The following is a 23,803-nucleotide window of genomic DNA, read 5'->3' on the forward strand; positions in this document are numbered from 1 at the left end:
TTTGGGTTTTCATCTTTCTGTTCACTGTTCCAGCGGACTGGTCGGCCCGCTATGAAAAGTGTGGCGGTGACTTCGTAAGCCGTTTCTACAGCGAATTGCTTGTCGCTACGAACACCGCCACAAAACTGGCGACGAGGACTTCCGAACTCGTGTGCAGGGCTGGTTCAACTTGTTTCTGGTTATACTAACTATAGCGATAAAATTTTGGGGGCTGGTTTAATTTGTGTTCACTATGTCTGCCGAATTACAACAGTTGATCTTGTTACAGAGTCAGCAAATACAAAGTCTGGTGGAAGCAATCGCCAAACAAGCGGCTAATCCTCCAACACAAAAGGAACAAGCACAGGCAGCACCACCTTTCCGTGCTTTTGATGCATCAAGAGAAGAATGGCGAGAATATTTCACGCAGTTGCAGGCGCACATGACAGTCTACAAAATCACGGGTACTGAGCGGCAGCTTTATTTAATTTCCACTGCAGGCGTGGAAGTCTATCGACTACTTTGTAAGTTGTTCCCGGAATCCAAGCCAGACGCTTTAGACTATGACGTTGTTGTTAACAAGCTTGCTGAGTATTTCGAGTCGCGAGTTCATGTGGCAGCAGCCAGATTCAAGTTCTTCAGATTAAAGAAACTGCCACATCAATCTAATAAACAGTGGTTAACGGATTTACGGGGCCTCACCCGTCAGTGCCGATTTAATTGTGTGTGTGGAGCTTCCTACAGTGATGTCATGTTACGAGACGCTATTACTCAAAACATTGCAGATTCTCGTATTCGTGCTGCTATCTTAAAGTTGCCTGACCCGTCATTAGAGACTGTGATGAACATCATTGAAGCCCAAGATACTTTTGACTATGCTGAGTGTGAGTTAGATCAGCCATGTATTTATCAAATTGCCTGTGCTAAGCAAGTTATGTCACGCCCGCGGCCCCACCGGCAGAGTCAGACTGTATACACTAGCCGGCTGCGTCATGTTAAACACATTCGTCAGCTGCGTGTGCAAAATGATAGAGTTAAGTCTTGCCCTAAGTGTGTTCTTGCTCATCCTCATGAACGTTGCCCGTTCAAAAACGCGGTTTGTCACTTTTGTCAAAGGAAAGGACACATCCAGACTGTTTGTTTGCGTAAACGCAAGAACAATTCTAGTGCTGCCCAGCCCATGGATATTCATGTTCTTCAAAGCCAGCCCGCCCAGATGGTCGCGTTTAAAGACTCTTCCACGGTTTGTGTGGGTAATAAACTTGTTCGCAATAAGCCACCCACCCAGCCCTCTGCTATGCGACCCAAGCGTAATTCAAACGCTGTAAACAGTGATGTACAGACTGCATGTGAAGCGGGAGTTGTTGTTCCACCCGCCCAACCCACGAGTTGTCGTAAGCAGCGAACACGCGCTAAACGTGCTGATTTTGTGTCTTCCGCCTCCACTGCACTGATCCAGAGACAGTGTAATAAACTATTTGTGAAGCTACGCATCCAGGATAAGACCTTCAATTTTCAATTAGACACTGGTGCGTCTGTGACGCTCATAAATAGTGCTACGTATGCGGCTATCGGCCGCCCTAAACTTTCAGCGGCAAAACATTCTTTGGCTACTTATAGTGGAGAACAAATTCCTATGTTAGGTGTATGTAGCGTGCCAGCCACATTCCGTGGCAATACAAAAACAGTTTCATTCACAGTGCTCCGCGCTACAGACAGTGTAAACATTTTCGGATTAGACTGTTTTGACTTGTTTGGCCTGTCTATCCAAGACAATGTGTTGCAAATTAATTCTGTGTTGTTCCTCAAGACAGCATAACCGATTTGTGTAAACAATACAGTGACATTTAAAGACGAACTAGGCTGTGCTGCGAACTTTGCCGCTCATATTACGTTAAAAGATAATGCTCAGCCTCGATTTTTTCGTGCTCGTCCAGTGCCTCACGCCCTTCGGGCACCTGTAGAAGATGAACTTCGTCATTGGCAAAACAACGGTGTTATTCAACCCGTTTCCGCGAGCCAGTGGGCTTCTCCCTTAGTTATTATAAAGAAACCGTCTGGCAAGTTACGTTTGTGTGCTGATTTTAAGTCGACAGTTAATCCTCAGACTGTCACTGATTCTTTTCCTTTGCCTAGACCGGACGAGCTGATGGATAAGTTAGGGAAAGCTCGTTTCTTTTCCAAAATTGATCTCCGTGAAGCATATTTGCAATTGCCCCTCGACGAGCAATCACAACAGTATTTTGTCATAAACACGTCGTTGGGGTTGTTCCGTTTTCTGCGTTTGCCTTTTGGTTGTGCGTCAGCTCCAGCTGTTTTTCAGCGTTTTTTGTCACAACTTCTGGCTAATGTGCCATCGTGTTGCAACTATTTAGACGATATTGTTGTGTCCGGTCGGACGCCTGCTGAACATTTCCGTAATTTGGAGTGTTTGTTTACAGTGTTGTCTCAGGCAGGCCTACGTTGCAACATCGATAAATGTTCATTTTTCCTTACGGAGAAGGAGTATCTGGGACAGGTTATTAATGATCAAGGCATTCATCCCTCCCAGTCACATTTAGCAGCTATTCGTGATTTGCCCGCCCCTCGCAATCTGCATGAATTGCAAGCAGTTCTTGGCAAATTGACATATTATATTAGGTTTATACCTAATGCATCACAGATTGCTGCACCGTTGCATCGTCTCCGCCGTAAGAATGTTCCGTTTGTGTGGTCAGCTGATTGCCAATCAGCCTTTCAGCAGCTTAAAGAGGCTTTATTGAATGATCGTTGTCTGGTCCATTACGACCCTAACAAGCCTCTGGTGTTAGCTTGTGATGCCTCTTCTTTCGGCCTCGGTGCTGTGTTGTCTCACCGAGTCGGTAACACCGAACGTCCTATTGCGTTCGCATCTAAATTGCTAAACAAAGCTCAGTGTAATTATAGCCAATTGGACAAGGAAGCGTTGGCTATTGTGTTCGGTGTCACAAAATTCCATCACTACCTCTATGGTAGACCATTCTATTTAGTAACAGATCACAAGCCCCTGACGTCACTGTTTCATCCGTCTAAACCAGTTCCTCAGCGGACAGCTCAGAGACTACAAAGTTGGGCTCTTTTGTTATCACAATACCAGTATGAGATACTGTATCGCCCTACAGCTCAGCATGCAAACGCTGACTCGCTTTCTAGATTGCCGATTGCTGCGGATGATGTCTTCGATTCCTCTGACGACTCTTGCCATCAGATTGACGCCGATGAGCATCAATCCCTCCGGGATTTTCCGATTGATTATCGTCAGGTGGCACGTGAGACAGCTACGGATCCTCATCTGAGTTTACTATTACATTTTGTTCAACGTGGTTGGCCGTCCAAGGCAAAGGACATATCGGATCCTGTGGTTCGTCGCTATTATCCGCAACGTCATCTGTTGTCTGTTTCGCACGGAGTTTTGCTGTTACGCACCGAGAATGACCAGCTTCGTGTAGTGGTTCCCCAAGTGCTCCAATCCAAGGTCCTCGACTTGTTGCATCAAGGTCATTGGGGAGTGGTCCGCACCAAGCAGCTTGCCCGCCATCATTGTACATGGATCGGCATTGATAAGCAGATTACGCAGATGTCTACAGATTGTTCGACGTGTGCCGAACACCAAGCTGCTCCGCCTCAACGCTATTTTGAGTGGGCACGCCCTGCCGGTCCCTGGCAGCGAGTACATATTGATTTCGCTGGTCCATATTGGAATTCTCGTTGGCTCATCGTGATAGATGCATTTAGTAATTTTCCGTTTGTTGTGCCCATGCAGTCTACAACGTCTGCACAAACTATACAGGCGTTGACTTCAATTTTTTGTATTGAGGGTCTTCCAGAAGTTTTAGTGTCTGACAATGGTCCACAATTTACCTCTGCTGAATTTGAAAGTTTTTGTTCTGCCCATGGCATCGCCATGTTCTTACTCCGCCGTTCCACCCTCAATCGAATGGTGCAGCGGAACGTTTTGTACGCACATTCAAGGATCATATGGACTGCCTTCGTGCTACGCACTCTCGTCAGCAGGCCCTCATCACGTTCCTGTCGTCGTACTGGACCACGCCACGCGACGGCCCTTCGCCTGCGGAGCTTCTCCACGGCCGTCATCATCGCACCCTACTACGGTTGTTGCACCCCCCGGATCGAGCTGCCGCTTCTGAGCATCGCACGCGTTTTCAGCGCAACGACGCCGTTTTTTTCAGAGTTTATCACGGTCGCCGTCGTTGGGAACGTGGTACCGTGATAAGTGCCCAGGGTTGCAGTTTTTATACTATTCAAGGTGCTACTGGGGTGCACAGGAGGCATCAGAACCAGTTGCGCCGCGCTGCCCGCCCGGATTCTGCCGCTCGTTCTTTGTCCACAGATTTGGTCCGCGGCGGGTTCCAGCCGCGCCTTCCGACTTCGCTGCCGCCCCCAGGGCAGCAGCAGCAGCCGTCGCCGCTACCAGGCCGACAGCCCATCCCGTTGATGCCTCCCGCGCAGCTTCATCTGGGAGCGCCCCAGGTGGTCACTCCGGCGCCTGCGGTCCCTCTTCAGTCGCCACCGCCTTCGGAGCTGATGGACGTCGACCCCTCAGCCGGGCCGCCTTCCCAAGCAGTGGCTGTGCAGCCTGTCCTGCAGCCGCTTTCCTTGGGCACCCCCAAGGAGTCTGACACCGCAGCGCCTTGTCCGGCGCCCAGTCAGCAGCCGCCGACGCAGCGTCAGGAGACGCTGCCTCTCTTCGTGGGTCCCGACGCCCCGTCGCGTCCAGTACCAGAAGCTGCGCCCGTGGTCACAGGCATGCACCCTGACCTCGGTTTTCAGTCGGTGTTTCCCGAGGCCCCGCGCAGCCAATGCTGGGGTGCGGACCGGGGACTGACACCGACAACAGTCTCCGCCCCGGTCTCTTCTGCTACGCCTGCAGCCAGACCCCTCCCCCGCCGTCAATGCTCGCCACGTCATTATTCAACGACAGTGCGGCGATTTGGGGGGGGAGGAGTGTTATATCCTAGCCAGTAATGCCACCCGAGCCCGCTGCCAAAAGGTTGGCAGCATCAAAGTCCAGACGCCGTCCGCATACGCAGCGCCAGCGAGACAGGAAATCGCCGCAAGTCTGTGCGCGCCACCGCTGGCTTCTGGTTTCTTAAGCGCTGGAGTCGCGAGCGCTAGGACAGTTCTGTATTTGCCGCTCAGTTGTATACTCGCCACCGAATTGTGTACTTGCTAGTCAGTTGTGTGTTCATCGCAGCAGAGTTGTTGTTTGTTGTCAGCCGACGCTGACCTAGCCGCTCCGACTCGAACTAGACAGATTTCTGTAGACACGGAGTTCACTACTGTGTTTCTGTATCTTCGTTAATAAAGATAAGTACCGACTTTTATTTAATCAGAGTGTTTGGGTTTTCATCTTTCTGTTCACTGTTCCAGCGGACTGGTCGGCCCGCTATTAAAAGTGTGGCGGTGACTTCGTAAGCCGTTTCTACAGCGAATTGCTTGTCGCTACGAACGCCGCCACAAAATAACTAGTTTAGTCACATCAGATGTCAACAGGAAGAAAATGGAATGTTGTCAACTGAGATGCCAAGTAGGAATATAGAATTGAAGTAAACCTTACTAGAAAGAAACGTAAAATTGGAGAAATCTTAGCATAGATCTTAGGGGTTTTTCACAGAGACTATGAATGTAAGGCATATATATATATATATATATATATATATATATATATATATATATATATATATATATTAAAAAAAAAATGAGAACATAAAATTGAAGTTCCACTGTACATTGTTGGAAAAAGCAATTCAACTGTGAGGAATTATAATTTTGGAAAAATAATTTTCATCTTAATACTTGTGGTATGTTACCACATTATTCATTTCTGACAGTATATACAATTATATCAAAAGGGAAATCCAGGCAGGAAAACTAAAACTTATGACCAAAATTGCTGGTCATAAATTACCTTCTGGAGGTGAAATATTTATACTGTAAACACGTATTAAAGTAGATCCACAATCCCAGCTTTCTGAACTATTAATTTCCTCCACATTGAGGAGAGAGCACTCTCATTCTGGGGTCTGAGTGACCTGCCGCTTCTTTTAACCTCCTCCTTCCTACCCCTCTCTACTGCCCAAGGAAGGAACTAATAGTTCAAAAAGCTAGGATAGTGTGTACTTCTGCATGTGTCTACAGTGCTACATATTTTACCTCCTGTAGTTAACTACAGGCCTGCAATATGAACAATTAATAAAGCTAAACTTTAATTTATACGAATTCTTGGAACCACTGACACAATGTCTTTTTATTAGTTACTTACATTATAGTAAATATCAGGGTTGTTGCTGTCATAGAACAATGCTCGTTCATACACTTCTTGTGCTTCTTTCGTGCGATTAAGCTTCAGCAATATGTCTCCTCTGTTGATGTAAGCCTGTGTGTAATCGGCACGCATGCTGATAGCTTGTCGATAAAGCAAATCTGCTTCCTCTAGCCGTGTCTCATTTCGTGCAATCAGGTTTGCCAGATTCAGAAATACATTGAGGTGGTTTGGAGCAATACGTGCCTGGTATGACTCACCAGGTTTTGCTTTTGGCAGGAGTGATTTTGCCTATGGAAAAACAGGAAAAAATTACTTTTCACTTTTCTCTTGAGTGAGGTCAAGACTCGCTGTATGTATAGAACACAGTAATCTTTGAAATGTAGCAATGAAGATTGTACTTACAATGTATTAAATATACATAAACAAAACTTTCTGAAAGACTAAAATTGTATGTCCTACTGGAACAAAGTGCAAGACTTCAGGTTTGAGTTCCAGTCTGGCAATCATTAATAATTTATCCAAAAATTTCTTAATAGTACACAATCTACTACAAGACAAAATGTTCATTGTGCGTCATCAAAAATGAGTACTATATTAAATGGCAAAAGACAACAATTTTTATTTTACAGCTGCATGTACTTGATGGAGAGGGAAAGCACTTTTTACAATGCCTGAAACAGCATACTGCAGAACTGAATTAAAAATTTGTACCGAGGACAATACTCAGATATCCAATGAATGTCCTTTGATGTTCACTATGAGTACAGTAGCTGGGGAATGGTATGAGATTGGTTAGTTCATCTTTATAACAGTCTTTGTTATCAGTAATATACTACTCAATGCCTGTTCATTCTTTATTGAGATCTACAATGATTGCAGAATTGGTGTATTTCTAAACTTTCTGTAACTGTTGAGTCTGTTTAAGTAAATACACAGTGTTAAGCTGGATGGTCCATAAAAATATGTTTTCTGTTGTTTTATCTCTCGACTGTAAACCATTCTACTTGCGCAAGTGATGTTTCATCTGTACTCTTTTCAGCACTGTCTTTTGATAGCTGACATCTCTGCATATTTTACTGCAGGTACAAAGTCCAACAGATATTCATGTAACAATATTCTGTTCAATTTCACCAGAACATAACAAAACAAAATATAACATAACAACATGATTTAGCATTACAGTAAACATGTTTGTGCTCTTACTGTGTTCTGCGATATTACAGAGCACAGAACATCAAGACATACTTAAAATTTGTCTGAATGTTGTGCGATTTGTGGTCTTATGGTTGGGTACGGTAATAAAATTCAGTGTGAATTAAAGCCAACATTAACACCAGTAAAAGAAGAAAATGATACAAGTGGATACTCATTTGGTGCAGGGAAGGATGATAGAAAGCCAATTTGTCAGAAAGGTTTTATTAGCACAGCTGTGTATGTGTCTAATAAAGAGTTGTCAGCCTGGTTACTTTTCTTCCGCTGCACTGTCACTTACCTATGAAATATAAACTGTTGACCTAGATATGTTTGGGAATGCTGAAACTTGCATGAGGTGCTGCACTCTATTTAAAATCACTTTGACACTTTGGCAGATGTATGCTAGTAAAAAACAGAGTTGCATGTATTCTGTGGTGTCACCGCCAGACACCACACTTGCTAGGTGGTAGCTTAAATCGGCCGCGGTCCATTTAGTACATGTCGGACCCGCGTGTCGCCACTGTGCGATCGCAGACCGAGCGCCACCACAAGGCAGGTCTCGAGATATGGACTAGCACTCGCCCCAGTTGTACGACGACTTTGCTAGCGACTACACTGACGAAGCCTTTCTCTCATTTGCTGAGAGACAGTTAGAATAGCCTTCAGCTAAGTCCATGGCTACGACCTAGCAAGGCGCCATTCACCGTATCTGAAGATAGTCTTATCTGTATTATCAAGAGCGATGTACCACAAGGACGATATAAAGTTAAGTATTCGAGGAGCTGCATACTTTTCTTATTAGCATTCACTCCTTATCCTGTTCCAGAATTCACGCCCGTCTGCGTTAGATAGCGTGCATTTCAGCCTCCTATATCTACAAGGTGTTGGCACATTTACCAACACATCATATTCCACAAAACACTTCATACTGCATTTCATTAATTTCACTAAAACCTTCATATGTTTCAGTTTACAAAGAAGGAGCTAGTGACAGTATGTTCTATGTAAGCTGTATTATGTTTTTATTTTAGTTTCCTTTCTTGCAAGAATTTTTTATGTTGGGAAAGAAAAAGATTCCTGCAATTGCATTTATTTATAAAGTTGCCTACTTTTAAACAACCAGGAATTTTTTTTATTGTAGAACTTCATTGGATACATTATGGAATTTGTCTGAGATCTTTTCATGGAAAAAAGGAAATGTGATGCAAATGACACTGTTTATAAGTGAAACAGAAAGGACAAGCTTGTCATGTTTTCTAATCAATATACTTAAATAAAAATAAAATTGAGCTATTTGTGTATTAATAAAAGTGATAATACTTATGTTAAATACACTGAGAGGAAGGAAAATTGTGATTAAAAAGAAAAAAACTGATTCCACAGTCTTGATTTCTGAAGGCCTTTGACACTGTTCCTCACAAGAGACTTCTTACCAAATTGCATGTTTACGGTGTATGGTATTGCTTCATGTGTGTGACTGGATTCATGATTTCCCTGAGAAAGGACACAATTTACTGTAATCAACAGAAAATTATCAAGTAAAATGGAAGTGCTATACTAGGCCCTTTGCTATTCCTAATCTATATAAATGCTTTAGGAGATAACCTGAGTAGCCCTCTTAGATTGTTTGCAGATGATGCCATCATTTACGATTTGGTAAACTTGTTAGAAGATCAAAACCAATTGCAAGATGACAAACATAATATCTGTATGGTGCAAAAAATGGCAACTGTCTCTGAATAAGGAAAAGTATGAGGCCCTCTGCATGAGAACGAAAAGAAATCTTTTAAATTTCAGTTCCACAATAAATCACACAAATAAAGCCCATCAATTGAACTAAATACCTTGGAATTACAATTACAAACAACTTAAACTGGAATGATGAGACAGATAAGGTTGTGGGGAATGCAAACCAAAGGCTGAATTTTATTGGCAGGACACTCAGAAGATGCAACAGGTCTACCATGAGACTGCCTACAATGCACTTGTCCATCTTCCACTAGAGTACTGCTGTGCAGTATGGGATTTCTACAACATAGGATTAATGGAGGACATCAACAAAGTCCAAAGAAGGGCATTTCAGTAATTAAAACTTCCGGGCTAAGAGGCCGTGGTCCAATAGTAGAAATACTTCTCCCTGACGTTTCGTTGCCAGCTGCGGGCAACATCATCTGAGGTGAGTCTACGACTGGCTGTTAGGCCATGGAGATCCTGTTTATATAGAGCGTGTAGAGGGTGCCACCACTCATCACGTGTTGTCAACAGTAAAACAGTTACGGCTGAAAGTGGTGCAGGGGCATTCGGAACAGGCGTTGCCGGCACACGAGGCTGAAGCTGGTCCGAATGACGCACTGCAACAGAAATTTCGACTTTGTACCAAAGATGTGACAATCAATTACCTTCGATCGAGAGTAATGACGCCAGCCAGAGATAGTTTTACTGTTGACAACACGTGACGAGTGGTGGCGCCCTCTACACGCTCTATATAAACAGGATCTCCACGGCCGTGAAAGCCTACACGCTATGAAGGGCATTTCATTTTACATTATCACAAAATATGGGTGAGAGAGTCAATTGTATGATAAATGAGTTGGGGTGGCAATCATTAAAACACAAGTGCATTTCACTGTAGCGATATCTTTCCTCAAACTATCACCTCTGCATATGAAAATATTTTATTATGACTGACATATTAAGGGGCATTATCATTTTACAGAAAGATTTAAGTGTTAATTTTTCCACACACTGTTAAGAGTGTGGAAGTGTGGAACAGTAGTCTGAAGGTTGTTCAAAGAACCCTCTGCCAGGCTCTTAAGTGTGAATTGCAGAGTAGTCATGCAGATGTAGATGAATAGTTCAGTACTGCAGCAGTTACACAGCAAGATATAAATTCGCCATGCTTCCACTTACCAATGAAAACTGCAGACTCCAAATATACTGCTAAAACTACCTGTGCATCTCTTCTGATATAAAAATGGGAAAACAGCTGTTTTAGCACTTTTCTCAGTCACCACGTGTAAATTTGATGTCCGTAACATGTTCTTTGGTATTTTACTTGGCCACTGACTGTAAATTTTTTATTCTGGGAATACAGCCCACAATTTAGGCTCAGATTGACTCTTCTATTTTGAAATGTCACCTTAGGCTATATGTCACAGTATGTTTCTGCCAGCTCATCAATTTTGTTACTTGACTATGTAATGCTGAAGCCAATCAATCAACAACTCCAACAGCTTTGTACAACTCCTACTGCTTGTTGTTGTGTGTGCCTTGTTGACAACAAAATGTTATTAAGCATTATCAATGACCATTATAATACCAGCAATTATAAAAAGTGTTTTATGAATGTGTCAGGACTTATCTCTTCATGAAAATCTTATGTCTTCTTCAACTTATAGAGAAAAAGATTATTTATGAGATCAACTTGCAGAGTGTAAGCATACAGACGAAGCACCTGGTGGCGTTGCCATTGCTTCATTTGTTACATCACCCCTTCACAAAATATCAATATTCATTATGATCTACAGGAATAATAAACACCACCATGAAGCTCCATCATCAACTTATACCTACAGAAAGTTCCACACTGAAAACTGTTATAACGTCAAGTTGAACACACATATTTCGAAACGATACAACACATATAAGTCACTGAGCAAGTTGACAAAGCAAGGCGTGAACACTGTAACATTCGAATGAGCACTGAGTCCAAGTCTAGCGGCTGTTGGCTGGATGTCTGCTTAAGTGGCGTGGCTGCTGCAAGGCTGGCAGACAGCGCCGCATGTAGAGGATGCGTGTAATTGCACGGCGGCACTTTGAATGATCGGCGAGGCACAACACTTTTTCCCCCTTTGAAGTTTTTGCACAGGTCTTGATGGAGGTGGCCTGGAGAGTGCTAACGTCCATAGGTGTTGTTTGACTGGCCGTAAAGTCTCGAGGAGGAGGCTTCCCGTACGGACGGAAGTGTCCCCGATGATACCGGTTTGAGATGACAGGAGACATAGGGGTCGAATTGGCTGCGGCCCCGTGCACCAATCTGCCCATTGCGGCAAGTCCAGCTGATATAACAGGGACACGAGCGATGTGTCGGCGTCCGAAGGAGAAGTAGGCAAGTAGATGGGCTCCGACAGATGATGGTCATCCAGTTCCTGCATGGGCACGTCTCCCGGTGGCATCTGTTCTTGTACTGGCATCGAGATGACGGCGGGAGGGCTGCGTTGTGAGTAATGAGAGATGCCAAGATCCTGAGCACCAGGTAGAGCCAAAAGTGGTGCAGGGGCATTCGGAACAGGCGTTGCCGGCACATGAGGCCGAAGCTGGTCCGAATGACACAATGCAACACCTGTGTCCATCTGGATTTCATACAGGCGTCGGCCACAGTGTCCTAAGATGCAGCCCGGACTCCATTTTGGCCGCCTGCCATATCCCCGTACCCAGACAAGGTCGTTAGCAGTGAACCGGCCAAGCGAAGGCACCCGCGGCTGTGAGGTGGAAGGCTGTAGAAGATGAAGCAGCGTGCGGGGCTGTCGGCCATGTAAGAGCTCAGCCGGGCTGTTGTCGCCCATGGGGGTGAAATGGCAACAAGCCAAAAACTGGAGAAGCGCATCATCAGCAGCAGAAGAAGTCAGGAGTTTCCGCATCTGAGCCTTAAATGTGCGGACCAGTCGTTAAGCCTCACTGTTTGATTGTGGATGGAACGGAGGGGCTGTGACATGCATAACGCCGTGATGAGCACAAAAATCCGCAAATTCGGAAGAGGCAAATTGTGGACCATTATCAGTAACAAGAGTAGAGGGAAGGCCTTCCAAAGAAAAAATGGGGGCGAGAGCACTTGTGGTTGCCGCGGTGGTAGACGACGTGCAGACAGACAATGAAAGGAAAGTTAGAGTAGGCGTCAATTATGAGGAGCCAATAAGTACCCCTCAAAGCCAGCATGAATGTGCTCCCAGGGCGTTTCAGGCGAAGACCACGGTGACAAAGATGACTTCGGGGCGGCGGCCTGTGACGCACAAGGGCCGCAGGCAGCGACCATGTGTGCTATTTCTGAGTCGATGCTAGGCCAGTACACATGACGGCGTGCCAGAGATTTTGTGCGAGACACACCACAGTGCCCTTGGTGAAGGAGGCGCGAGACCGAAGCATGCAAAGATGCAGGTACCACAACACGCGGCAAAGCATTGTCGATGGAAAGGAGGATAACACCATCCCTAGCCGTGAAGCGATAGCGCAAAGCGTAGTAGTTCTGCAACGGATCAGAAGTCTTAGCGGATGGATGATCTGGCCAACCCTTCTGAATACAGCGTAAAACACAGGAGAGGGTAGGGTCAGAACCCGTAGCAGCCACCAGCCGGTCCCCGGTGATGGGGAATCCGTCCACAACCCGCTGCTCAGCAACATCCGGATGGAAACACAAAAGTTTGTCCCTATCGAATGCCAGATCAGGATCCATGGGAAGGCGAGACAGTGCATCAGCATTCGCATGTTGAACCGTCGGCTGGAAATGAATCTCATAATTGAAACGAGACAAATAAAGAGCCCAATGCTGGAGGTGGTGTGCAGCCTTGTCGGGAAGTGACGATAATGGATGAAACAAGGAAACAAGAGGTTTGTGATACATAACAAGATGAAATTTGGACCCATAGAGAAAAACACCAAACTTATGAAGAGCGTAAATAATGACCAAAGCTTCTTTTTCAATTTGACAATACTTTTGTTGGGTATCCATGAGCGTTTTGGAGGCATAAGCAATGGGTTGTTCAGAGCCGTCAGAAAAACGGTGTGCAAGGACTGCGCCGACCTGATATTGAGAGGCGTCTATGGCAAGAACAAGATGTTGGCCAGGTCGATATGTAGCCAGGCATGGAGCCTGTTTCAGCATAGTCTTCAATTTCTGGAAAGCCGCATCACATGACGTGGACCAGTGAAAAGGCACATTTTTATGCAACAGGCGATGCAACGGCTGAGCCACCGACGCAGCAGACAGTACAAACTTGTGACAGTATGCTATTTTTCCCATGAAGCCCTGCAGTTCCTTAAGAGATGTAGGGCGAGGAAGGGTGTTGATCGCAGCGACAGATTGCTGAAGCGGACAAATACCATCCCGAGAGCGTTGAAACCCCAAGTACGTGATAGGTGCCTGAAAAAATTTAGATTTCTGAAGATTACACTTAAGACCGGCAGTTTGTAAGACATGAAAAAGTGTGCAGAGGTTCTGAAGATGTTCTTCAGTGGTGGAGCCAGTGACAACAATGTCATCCATGTAATTTATACACCCAGGGACAGTGAGCAATAATTGTTCCAAAAATCACTGAAAGAGAGCAGGGGCGCTGGCAACCCCGAATGGCAATCGTTGGTACAGATAGAGGCCGAAAGGCGTGTTAAGGACCAGAAACTGCTGGGAAGCAGTGTCAAGAGGAAGTTGATGATAAGCTTCCGAAAGGTCAATTTTAGAAAAATACTGGCCTCCCACAAGTTTAGTGAACAATTCCTCAGGTCGGGGCATAGGGTAAGTGTCGATGAGGCATTGCGCATTTACAGTGGCTTTAAAATTGCCACATAGACGAATATCACCATTGGGGTAAGCAACAACAACAACAGGAGAGGACCACTCACTGGAAGTGACAAGAAGCAAGACCCCTGAAGTAGTGAGACGATCGACCTCCCGTTTTACCCGATCACGAAGGGCCACAGGAATGGGCTGAGCCAGAAAAAACTTAGGCCGAGCAGTGGGTCTGAGCATGATATGTGCTTCAAAGTCGTTTGCACAGCCTAACCCAGGAGAAAAAAGGGACGAAAATGTCGTCAACAAGGAATCCAATTAAGCATAAGAAATAGCATCAGAGACTATATTGACAGAGTTATCTATGGAGAACCCAAAAACGCGAAAGGCATCGAAACCAAAAAGATTCTCTGCGGTACTCTGGTCGACCACAAATATGGGAACAGTGCGAACGACGGATTTGTAAGATACTTCAACATTAAATTGTCCCAAGAGAGAAATCTTCTGTTTATTGTATGTCTGTAATTGCCGAGTGACAGGTGATAGAACCCAACTGAAGATACATCTGAGAATTAATTATAGTGGCAGCAGAACCGGTTTCGACCTGCATGCGAACATCCCGACCAAGGATTTGGACAGTGAGGAATAACTTCCCTGAAAGGGAAGAAGTGCAATTGACAGACAACACGTAAGCAGAATCAGCGTCACAGTCATGAACATCATGTATGCGGTCGGATTTGCAAATGGCAGACACATGACACTTCTTTTTGCAATTGTGACACACGGCCCAACGTTGGGGACAGTCCTCGCGTGAATGTTTCGTAAAACACTGTGGGCATGAAGGAAGTTGCTGAGGGTTTTGCTGCAGTTTCTTAGAGGGTTGTTTATGGTTAGGCTGAGGCTGTGCTTGGGGTCGTACTGCGGCCACGTCGGCCAGCGAGGACGCACCGCACGCGTCGTCAACAGCGCACAGAGATTGTATTTTCCCGACGTCACCCCACACCTCTATTCGCGCCCCAGCGGCGCGAGAAATTTCAAAAGACTGCGCAATGGATAGGACTTCATCTAGAGTCGGATTAGCCAGCTGAAGGGCACGTTGCCGAACTTCTTTGCGGGTGCCGACCGGATAATAGCATCCCAAACCACGGAATCGGCATAGGATTCATTGTGAACGTCAGTAACAAATTGACACTTTCGACTGAGGCCGTGAAGTTCAGCGGCCCAAGCGCGATAGGATTATGCGGTTGTTTTTGACAATGATAAAAGGCAACATGAGAGGCTACCACATGCGTTTGCTTTTGAAAATAGACAGACAGAAGTGAACACATTTCAGCAAAGGACAAAGACGCAGGATCTTTCAAAGGAGCCAATTGCGACAACAACCGATACATTTGAGGTGAAATCCATGAGAGGAACAGAGACTTACATGTTTGTTCGTCCATGACATGAAATGCCAAGAAGTGCTGTTGAAGACGTTTTTCGTAATCAGACCAGTCTTCCGCCGTCTCATCATAAGGAGGAAAAGGAAGTATAGACAACGACAAGAAATGCCCCGCATTTGATGCCGCGACGAAATCGCGAATCGCCGATGTTAGAAGCGTTTGCTGTTCAATGAGACCTTGCAATAGTCGCTCGGCAGTAGCCATGGAAACCTGTGGGTCAAGAATGAAAAGGAAAAATCCCATCCTCGTCGCCAATTGTTATAACATCACGAACACGTGTATTTCGTAACGATACAACACATATAAGTCACTGAGCAAGTTGACAAAGCAAGACTTAACACTGTAACATTTGAATGAGCACTGAGTCCAAGTCTAGCGGCCGCTGGCTGGCTGGCTGCTTAGGTGGCGCGGCTGCTGCATGGCTGGCAGACAGCGCCGCATGTAGACGATGCGCGTAATTGCGCGGCGGCACTTTGAATGATCGGCGAGTCACAACAAAAACTCAAGTAGCAAATAAGTGCAAATGATAGTGTGTGACTGCCTTAAGGTCTGCTAATAAGTTGATAGGCTTCTGGTGTGGCTTTCTGCAACACTGACAATGTATAATACCCCAAGCAAATTTTGGTAAATCAGTACTCTGCTTATTTCCCTGCTAATCTCTCCCACAGTGTTCTTGTCTAGATTTGAAGTTGCAGTAGTTGTTTCTACAGCCTTGTTAATGAAGATATGTATGCCACCATTGATTGATTGTTTCTGAGAGTAGGTTCAAATTTAGCAAACTTCTCTATACTGACATACAGAAATTCCCCAGCAGGGGAGTAAGGTTAGTTCTATTTTATTAACTTGCTTCTGATACTATTCACAATCACAAAAGAAACACTAACAACAGAAAATAAAACAATAAACTTCCACAAACATTAGAAACTAAAACATCAACAGAAACTACAGCATGCAGTGACCAACCATAGAGGACAGCAGATTTTCAGAAACAAACATAGTAAAAGTGGGAAATATTGTAGTGGAAAGGGGAAAGCTTTACAATAGCTGATTGCTGCTGTGGCTAAGGGTCTTTTGAGACTGGTTGAAAGCATGGTGGGACTCTCCTGCATGATGCTCAGATCATTATTTTCTTTGTGCCTGTCATTTACAGTAATTTTGAACCGAGTACAGACTGGGACTAAATATACATTTTATGCAGTACAGGACACTGTTATATCTACAACAAACCTGTGGGTGATATCTGGATACTTAATATCACACATTACATATAAAAAATTTAACAGTTAAAGTAGATGTACACAAATATACTGAGGCATGGAGCCCACATTTTAGATAGTCCAAAAAGCTTCAAAAATATTAGAAATGATACTATGTTTTCTACTAACATGCCAACAAAACAATCAGCAGATTAACTTGCCCACTGAAGGAAGGAAGAAAATACAGAAGAAAGAAAGGAAGAAAAAAAGAAAGAAAGAAGGACAGAGAGAGAGAGAGACACATACCTTCAGGTAAGCATCTTCTGCTTCCTTAAACATTTTTAGGTGATTATATGTTCTGCCAACATTAATATGAGCACCAATATCATCCTCTTGTACACTATAAAATTAAAAACAACAAATGTTAGTTGAATTATTTAGCACAAGACAGAAATATTTCTGTCAATCATCAATGGTAAGTTAAGATTTTGACACTGCAGTCTACCTCAGTTTGTTCCACGGAAGGGCATACAGTATATAAAGCCAACTTTTTCTTCCAGCTATAAAATAGAAGGAACAGGCTTTAGTAACCCTGCTGGATGTGCAAATGGAAGATAAAGATATATCAATATGTGTAACATCACTGCCTCAATTAGGGATGCCACTGATATCAGATGCTGGTCATATGAAATTCCAAAGCAGGCCAATATAAGGCTATTTGGCAGCTGGTTTCCACTGAGTTCTTCTTTGGTTAGCTGCTATCAGCAGACTCAGCTTCTATGATGTGAACTACAACAGCCGTTGCTGTTTACCTGGACTGGAGTGGACTGGACCTGTATTTGGATAATGGCTGCTGTGCTTTCCATTTCCATTGTGACTGGAATGAGGAGTCTTGTTATTTGCACTATATGAGCTGGTATAACACTTCAATATAGTGATTCTATTTGATGAGTGTGTGATTTCCACCACTGGAAGACTTACTCGGAACTGTGCTTAATGATATAATTCCAATACACATGCACAACAAAGTAGTAGTGCATGGACTTATATTAGGAACCATTATTATTTGGTTTTATAGACTAATGCATGATTCAATTTGTTGTTAACAGAAGGCTAATTTTGCATTTAATAAATTTTTGTTAGCCCTAAAGTGAGAATTACAATACATAAATGATGTTATCAGCGAGTACACTTGTAGTCTGCATTGTTTAACATATGTTTCCACTGCCCTTTGGCATTGTTTTTCAGCATATTTTAAGTAACCAGTGAAACAAACCCTATAATATTTTAAGGGTTACATTGATAAGAATTCAGTATTTAAACCATTTTTTCTTTTATGTAAGATTTTTATATACGAATAATGTTGAAGAAACAACAGAGAGGATGATAAACATTTTTCAACTAGGCTTACTTATTGCTTCCCCTCATCTGTCCTGCGACATTTAATTACCACAGTGTTGATTTTGAATGTAAATTGCTATTTTGTTTTCATCACGGTCTTGCAAAAGCAATAGTGTAAATTGCATCATTAGTAGTGTAAAAGGGAAAACCAATGTTTGAGAACAGCATGGAGACACAGTGACTGGTACAAAAAATGCAATATGTAGTGAGTGATGCATAATTACTGATTTAATCAAAGTGTAGCACTTTATCCAGCATCTTAAGAGTGGGTGTGTTATTAGTACATTATTGATATTGCTTTGCAAGCAAACAATGCAGCTGCAATTGATTATTGCACTATCCTTAACCGTTTTTCTTCCCACACAACGTGAAACATACATCACTGTACGTGAGGCAATAATGTTTTCCAGCTCTTGTAGCACTTATTGTTGTACCTTGTACTGTTCTCAATCACGTGTGTTTGTAGGATCTTTGTACGATTATTGTAATCAGCTTTCTGGAGTAAACATGCTGTCAACCCCTGAAGATTTCAATGCTTTCCAGGTGACACACAACCAATGTTTCCTAAGGCTCCTGCAGCTCCAATACTTTCACTTACAATTCTATTTGCACTTCTCTTGCTGAGACAAAAGCTTATGCAGTTGGTTCTTGTGTCTTCCAATGTTTCAGTACACACCCTGCTTTCAAATTCATATTTGAAAAGTTATCTACGCTGTAAATAATTGCCCTTGCTTGCTTGTGAAGCACTTCACATTATTGGGATGCACAGAGCAGCTGAAAACAGAGCCGCCTCCCTACACAATGTGGACTTCAGTTTAAGAGATTAGTGTGTTCAAACAGACATGGCAGTTTCACAGTTTTATTATTATTATAGATTTACTGGACCAGCTGGGAAGAAGGGCCCATCAACACTTTTCAGAGAACCTACAGGACCTGTGTGAAGTTCCCCCAAAAGAATGGGAGTTGATTCCTCATGATGACACTGCAATGTTAATCAGGAGTTGTGACTGGATTCGCAATTTCCTCTCAGAGAGGTCACAGTTCGTAGAGTTAGATGGTAAATCATCGAGTAGAACAGAAGTGATATCTGGTGTTCCGCAAGGTAGTGTCACAGGCCTCTGCTGTTCCTGATTTACATAAATGATCTAGGTGATAATCTGAGCAGCCCCCTTAGATTGTTTGCAGATGATGCTGTAATTTACCATCTAGTAAAATCATCAGGCAATCAATTCCAATTGCAAAATGATCTAGAGAGAATTTATGTATAGTGCAAACAGTGGCAATTGGCACTAAACAAAGAAAAGTGCGAGGTCATCCAAAATGTTGGGTAAATGAGAAATCGCACAAATCTAAGGGCTGTCAATTTGATTAAATACCTAGGAATAACAATTAGCAACTTAAATTGGACAGACCGCATAGATAATACTGTGGGGAAGGCAAAACAAAGGCTGCACTTTGTTGACAGAACACTTAGAAGATGCGACAAACCCACTATAGAGACAGCCTACATTAAACTTGTCTGTCCTCTGCTGGAATATTGTTGCTCAGTTTGGGATCCTTACCAGGCAGGATTGATGGAGGACATCAAAAAAGTACAAAGAAGGGCAGCTCATTTCGTGAAATCGTGCAATAGGGGCGAGAGTGTCACTGATATGACACGCGAGTTGGGGTGGCAGTCACTGAAACAAAGGCAGTTTTCTTTGTGGTGAGATCTATTTACAAAATTTCAGTCACCAACTTTCTCTTCCAAATGTGAAAATATTTTGTCGATGCCCACCTATATATGGAGAAATGATCATCATACTAAAATAATAGAAGTCAGAGCTCGAACAGAAAGATTTAGGTGTTCCTTTTTCCTACACACCATTCGAGAGTGGAATTATAGAGAAGTATAATGAAAATGGTTCGATGAACCCTCTGTCAGGCACTTAAGTATGAATTGTAGCGTAACCATGTAGATGTAGATGTACATGTACAAGCATGCCTGAAAGGTTGAAAGATGTGATTGGTGCCAGAGAAGATAATACACAGTTTCGATTACGGGAAGAGAGGTCTCTGAAGTGAAGTTTTAAGTAGAGAAAACCAAAACACTGGTGCATACCTTCATGAGCTTTCTCAAAATTTGTTTGCAGTGTGAATCCATTTGTGCTATTCCTGCATCTCTTCTGCAATTTGTTTATAATTGTCTTTTTTTCATTTTTAGACACTCAGATGAGAACATAAAACAATATTTTACCATAAATGCATTGATGGAAAAAACTGCAACACCAAAAAAAGAGTTGTATGACATAAATGGTAGTTGGTAGACTTGTTTCTACACCTAAAAGATGATCTCTATTCATATTTCATGCAGTTGCCTAAGGTTGGCACTAATAGTGCTATTATAAGGATGCAAATCAGGTTTGCTTTAAATACACACTGTAACAGTCATGAGCTTTAGTTACCTTTTAGACTGGACATGGTGGGTTGATGTTAGTCAAGTGACAAAGATGCCACTATCAGCACCGCACTGAGTTTGAATGAGGTCATCTAATAGGGCTACAGAAGCTGGATGTTCTTTCTGCAATATTACACAAAGACTTGACAGGAATGAAGTCACTGTAGATGATAGTTGGGAGCAGTGGTCATGTGCATGTACAATCACAAGAAGACCAGGCTCTGGACAGCCACGTGGCACTACCAAAAGAGAGGAACATCATGTTAAGCATATGGCTCTGCTGCATTGTACTGAAGTGAGCATTCCACTGACCCAAGTTATGGTCTAAGGTGTGATTTCATATGACAGCAAGAGCACTCTTGTGGTTATCCCACACACATTGACTGAAAATTTCTACATCAGTCTAGTAATTCAACCTGTTGTCTCCCGTTCATTACCAGCTTTTGTGGGGACATTTTACAAGAGGATAACACTTGCCCACATGCCACTGTTGTAACCCAACATGTTCTACAATGTTCAATGTGTTGCCTTAGCCTGCTCAATCACCAGATCTGTCTCCAATCAACCACTTACGGGACAGCATCGCACAACAACTCTAGCATCATCCACAAACACCATTTACCCATTCCTGCATTGATCAATCAAGTGCCACAGGCAAGGAACTCCATCTCCTAAACTAACATCCAACACCTATACAACACAATGCATGTTAGTCTGCATGTTTGCATTCAACATTCTGACAGTTACACCAGTTCTTGATCCACCAGAATTTCACATACGCAATAGCTTATCTCACATTAACCTGGGTTCATGCAATGTTAACCGTGTAAATTTGTTACTGTGGCAAATGTATTCCTGAAATTTCATCACTCTACTTCACTTATTTTTTATGCTGTAATTTTTTTTATGAGAGTGTAATAGACTTGTGTCATAAAAGTTACTGGAATGGAAACTAACATTTTTCCATAGATAAGAATCTGGAGTATTACATTTTTTGTGCTAGTCAGATAAAATATTTCTATTTTTCAGAGTTTTTCCAAGAAGCACTACTCTAACAGAAAATCCAGTCAAGTTTCCAGTAGCTACTACACGCATGAACACCACCTTTCAAAACTTCATAAAATTCTCTTTATAAATCCCATGAAATTAATTACATTTTCTGGTCTATTATGGCAGCCACCACTATTTCAGACAATCAATCTACACAAGTCATTTCTTAGTTTTGTAACCAGCAATGGCACACTGTTTGTCTGACTACTGATTCACAGACTACAAAGTAAGTTAAGAGAAATTTTGATATTTTCATATTGTTCCGTGCCAGAATCATGTTATCAGTGATCTGGCAACAATGATCAACAAAGTACAAAAGACAACAAAAAGAAGGAGAAAGATATATGTGGTCAGTAAACTGGATAAAAAATCAGTGGTGTCATATCTTAATGAGGAACTTGAAACTTTCAGCACTGACGAGGACCACATAGAGGAACTCTGGCACATGTTTAAAAGAATAGTTGACCATTCAGTAGATAGATATGCACCCAGTAGAACAGTTCATAAGGGGAGGGAACCTCCATGGTATACAGACACTGTAAAGAAACTTCTAAAGAAACAGAGATTACTGCAAAATAGGTGTAAAATGAAGCTCAGCTATAGCTAGACGTGTTGGCCGTCATGAGAGCAATGCATGATTCCTTCAATGACTACTGTAGCAGGATACTGTCAAGTGATCTTACACAGAACCCAGGAAAATTCTGGTCATATGCAAAGGCTGTTAGTGGCGCAAAAGCTAGTGTCTAGTCCCTAGTGAATAAAAAATGAACTGAAAATGAGAGTAGCAAAGCAAAAGCTGAAATGCTTAAAGTCTTTTTTCAAATGTTCCTTCACAAAGGAAAACCCAGGAGAATTGCCCCAATTTCACCCTCATACCACTGAAAAGATGAATGAAATATGTATTAGTGTCAGTGGCATTGAGAAATGGCTGAAATTGTTAAAACTGAATGAAACTCCAGGGTCCGATGGAATCCCTGCCACATTCTATATTGAATTTGCAGCTAAGTTAGTCCTACTTCTAAATATAATCTATTGTAGATTCCTCTAACAAAAAACCATGCTCAGGTCTTGGAAAAAGGCACAGGCCACACCTGTATACAAGAAAGGTAGTAGAAGTGATCCACAAAATCACTTTTCAATATCCTTGACATCGACTTTTCACAGAATCTTAGAACATATTCTGAGCTGAAACAATAAGATTTCTTGAACAGAATGATCTCCTCAATGCCAACCAGCACGGGTTTCAAAAACATCAATCATGTGAAACCCAACTCGCACTTTTATCAAATGACATATTGAAAGCTTTTGATCAAGGCACTCAGATAGGTGCAGTATTTCTTGATTTATGGAAAGCATTTGACTCAGTATCACAGCTATGCTCATTGTCAGAATTGTCAAAAGCATAATCATATGGGATATCAAGTGAAATTTGTAACCGGATTGAGGACTTTTTGGTAGGGAGGATGCGACACATTTAATGAGTCATTGTCAGATATAGAAGTAACTTTGAGTGTGCCCCAGGGAAATGTGTTGGGACACTTGCTGTTCATGTTGTATACTAATGACCTTGCAGACAATATTAACAGTAAAATCAGTCTTTTTGCAAATGATGCAGTGATCTATAATGAAGTGCTATCTAAAAGGAGCTGCATAAATATTCAGTCAGTTCCTGATAAGATGTCAAAGTGGTGTGGAGATTGGCAACTTGTTATAAATGTCAGAAATGTAAAATTTTGCACTTCATAAAATGAGAAAATGCAGTATCCTTTGATTATAATGAGTCACTGCTGGAATCAACCAACTCATACAAATACCTGGGTGTAACATTTTGTTGGGATATGGAATGAATGATAACATAAGCTCAGTCATGGGTAAAGTTGGTGGTAGGCATTGGTTTATTGATAGAATACTGGGGAAGTGCAATCAGTCTACAAAGGAGATTGCTTACGAATCACTCAGGTGACTGGTTCAAGAATATTGCTCAAGTGAATGGGTACCAGATAGGACTAACAGGGGATATTGAATGTTTACAGAGAAGGTCAGTATGAATGGTGACAGGTTTGTTTAATCCATGGGATATCACAGAGATACTCAAGGAACTAAACTGGAAGATTCTTGAAGATAGACGTAAACTCGCCAGAGAAACTCTATTAACAAAGTTTCAAGAACCAGCTTTAAATGATTACTCTAGGGATGTACTACAACCCCATACGTATTACTCATACAAGTATCTTGAGGGTAAAATTAGAATAATTACTGCATGCACAGAGCCATTCAAACAATCGGAGTATAGATGTAGGT

At 42.8% G+C, this 23,803-nt stretch overlaps 1 protein-coding gene across 1 annotated transcript in view; it reads right to left on the reverse strand.

The window, feature by feature from the left end:
- The window catches only part of LOC124621975 (protein O-mannosyl-transferase Tmtc3), a 112,439-nt gene that overhangs the window by 22,593 nt on the left and 66,043 nt on the right, over positions 1-23,803 (reverse strand). The window contains exons 12-13 of the mRNA XM_047147509.1: positions 16,921-17,014; positions 6,281-6,571 (exon numbers count right to left, since the gene is read on the reverse strand). Coding sequence (XP_047003465.1) covers positions 6,281-6,571; positions 16,921-17,014 — 385 coding nt within the window. The remainder of the gene's footprint in view (positions 1-6,280; positions 6,572-16,920; positions 17,015-23,803) is intronic.

The sequence above is a fragment of the Schistocerca americana genome, chromosome 7 (genome assembly GCF_021461395.2).
Source record: "Schistocerca americana isolate TAMUIC-IGC-003095 chromosome 7, iqSchAmer2.1, whole genome shotgun sequence".
In the NCBI taxonomy this organism is placed as follows: domain Eukaryota; kingdom Metazoa; phylum Arthropoda; class Insecta; order Orthoptera; family Acrididae; genus Schistocerca; species Schistocerca americana.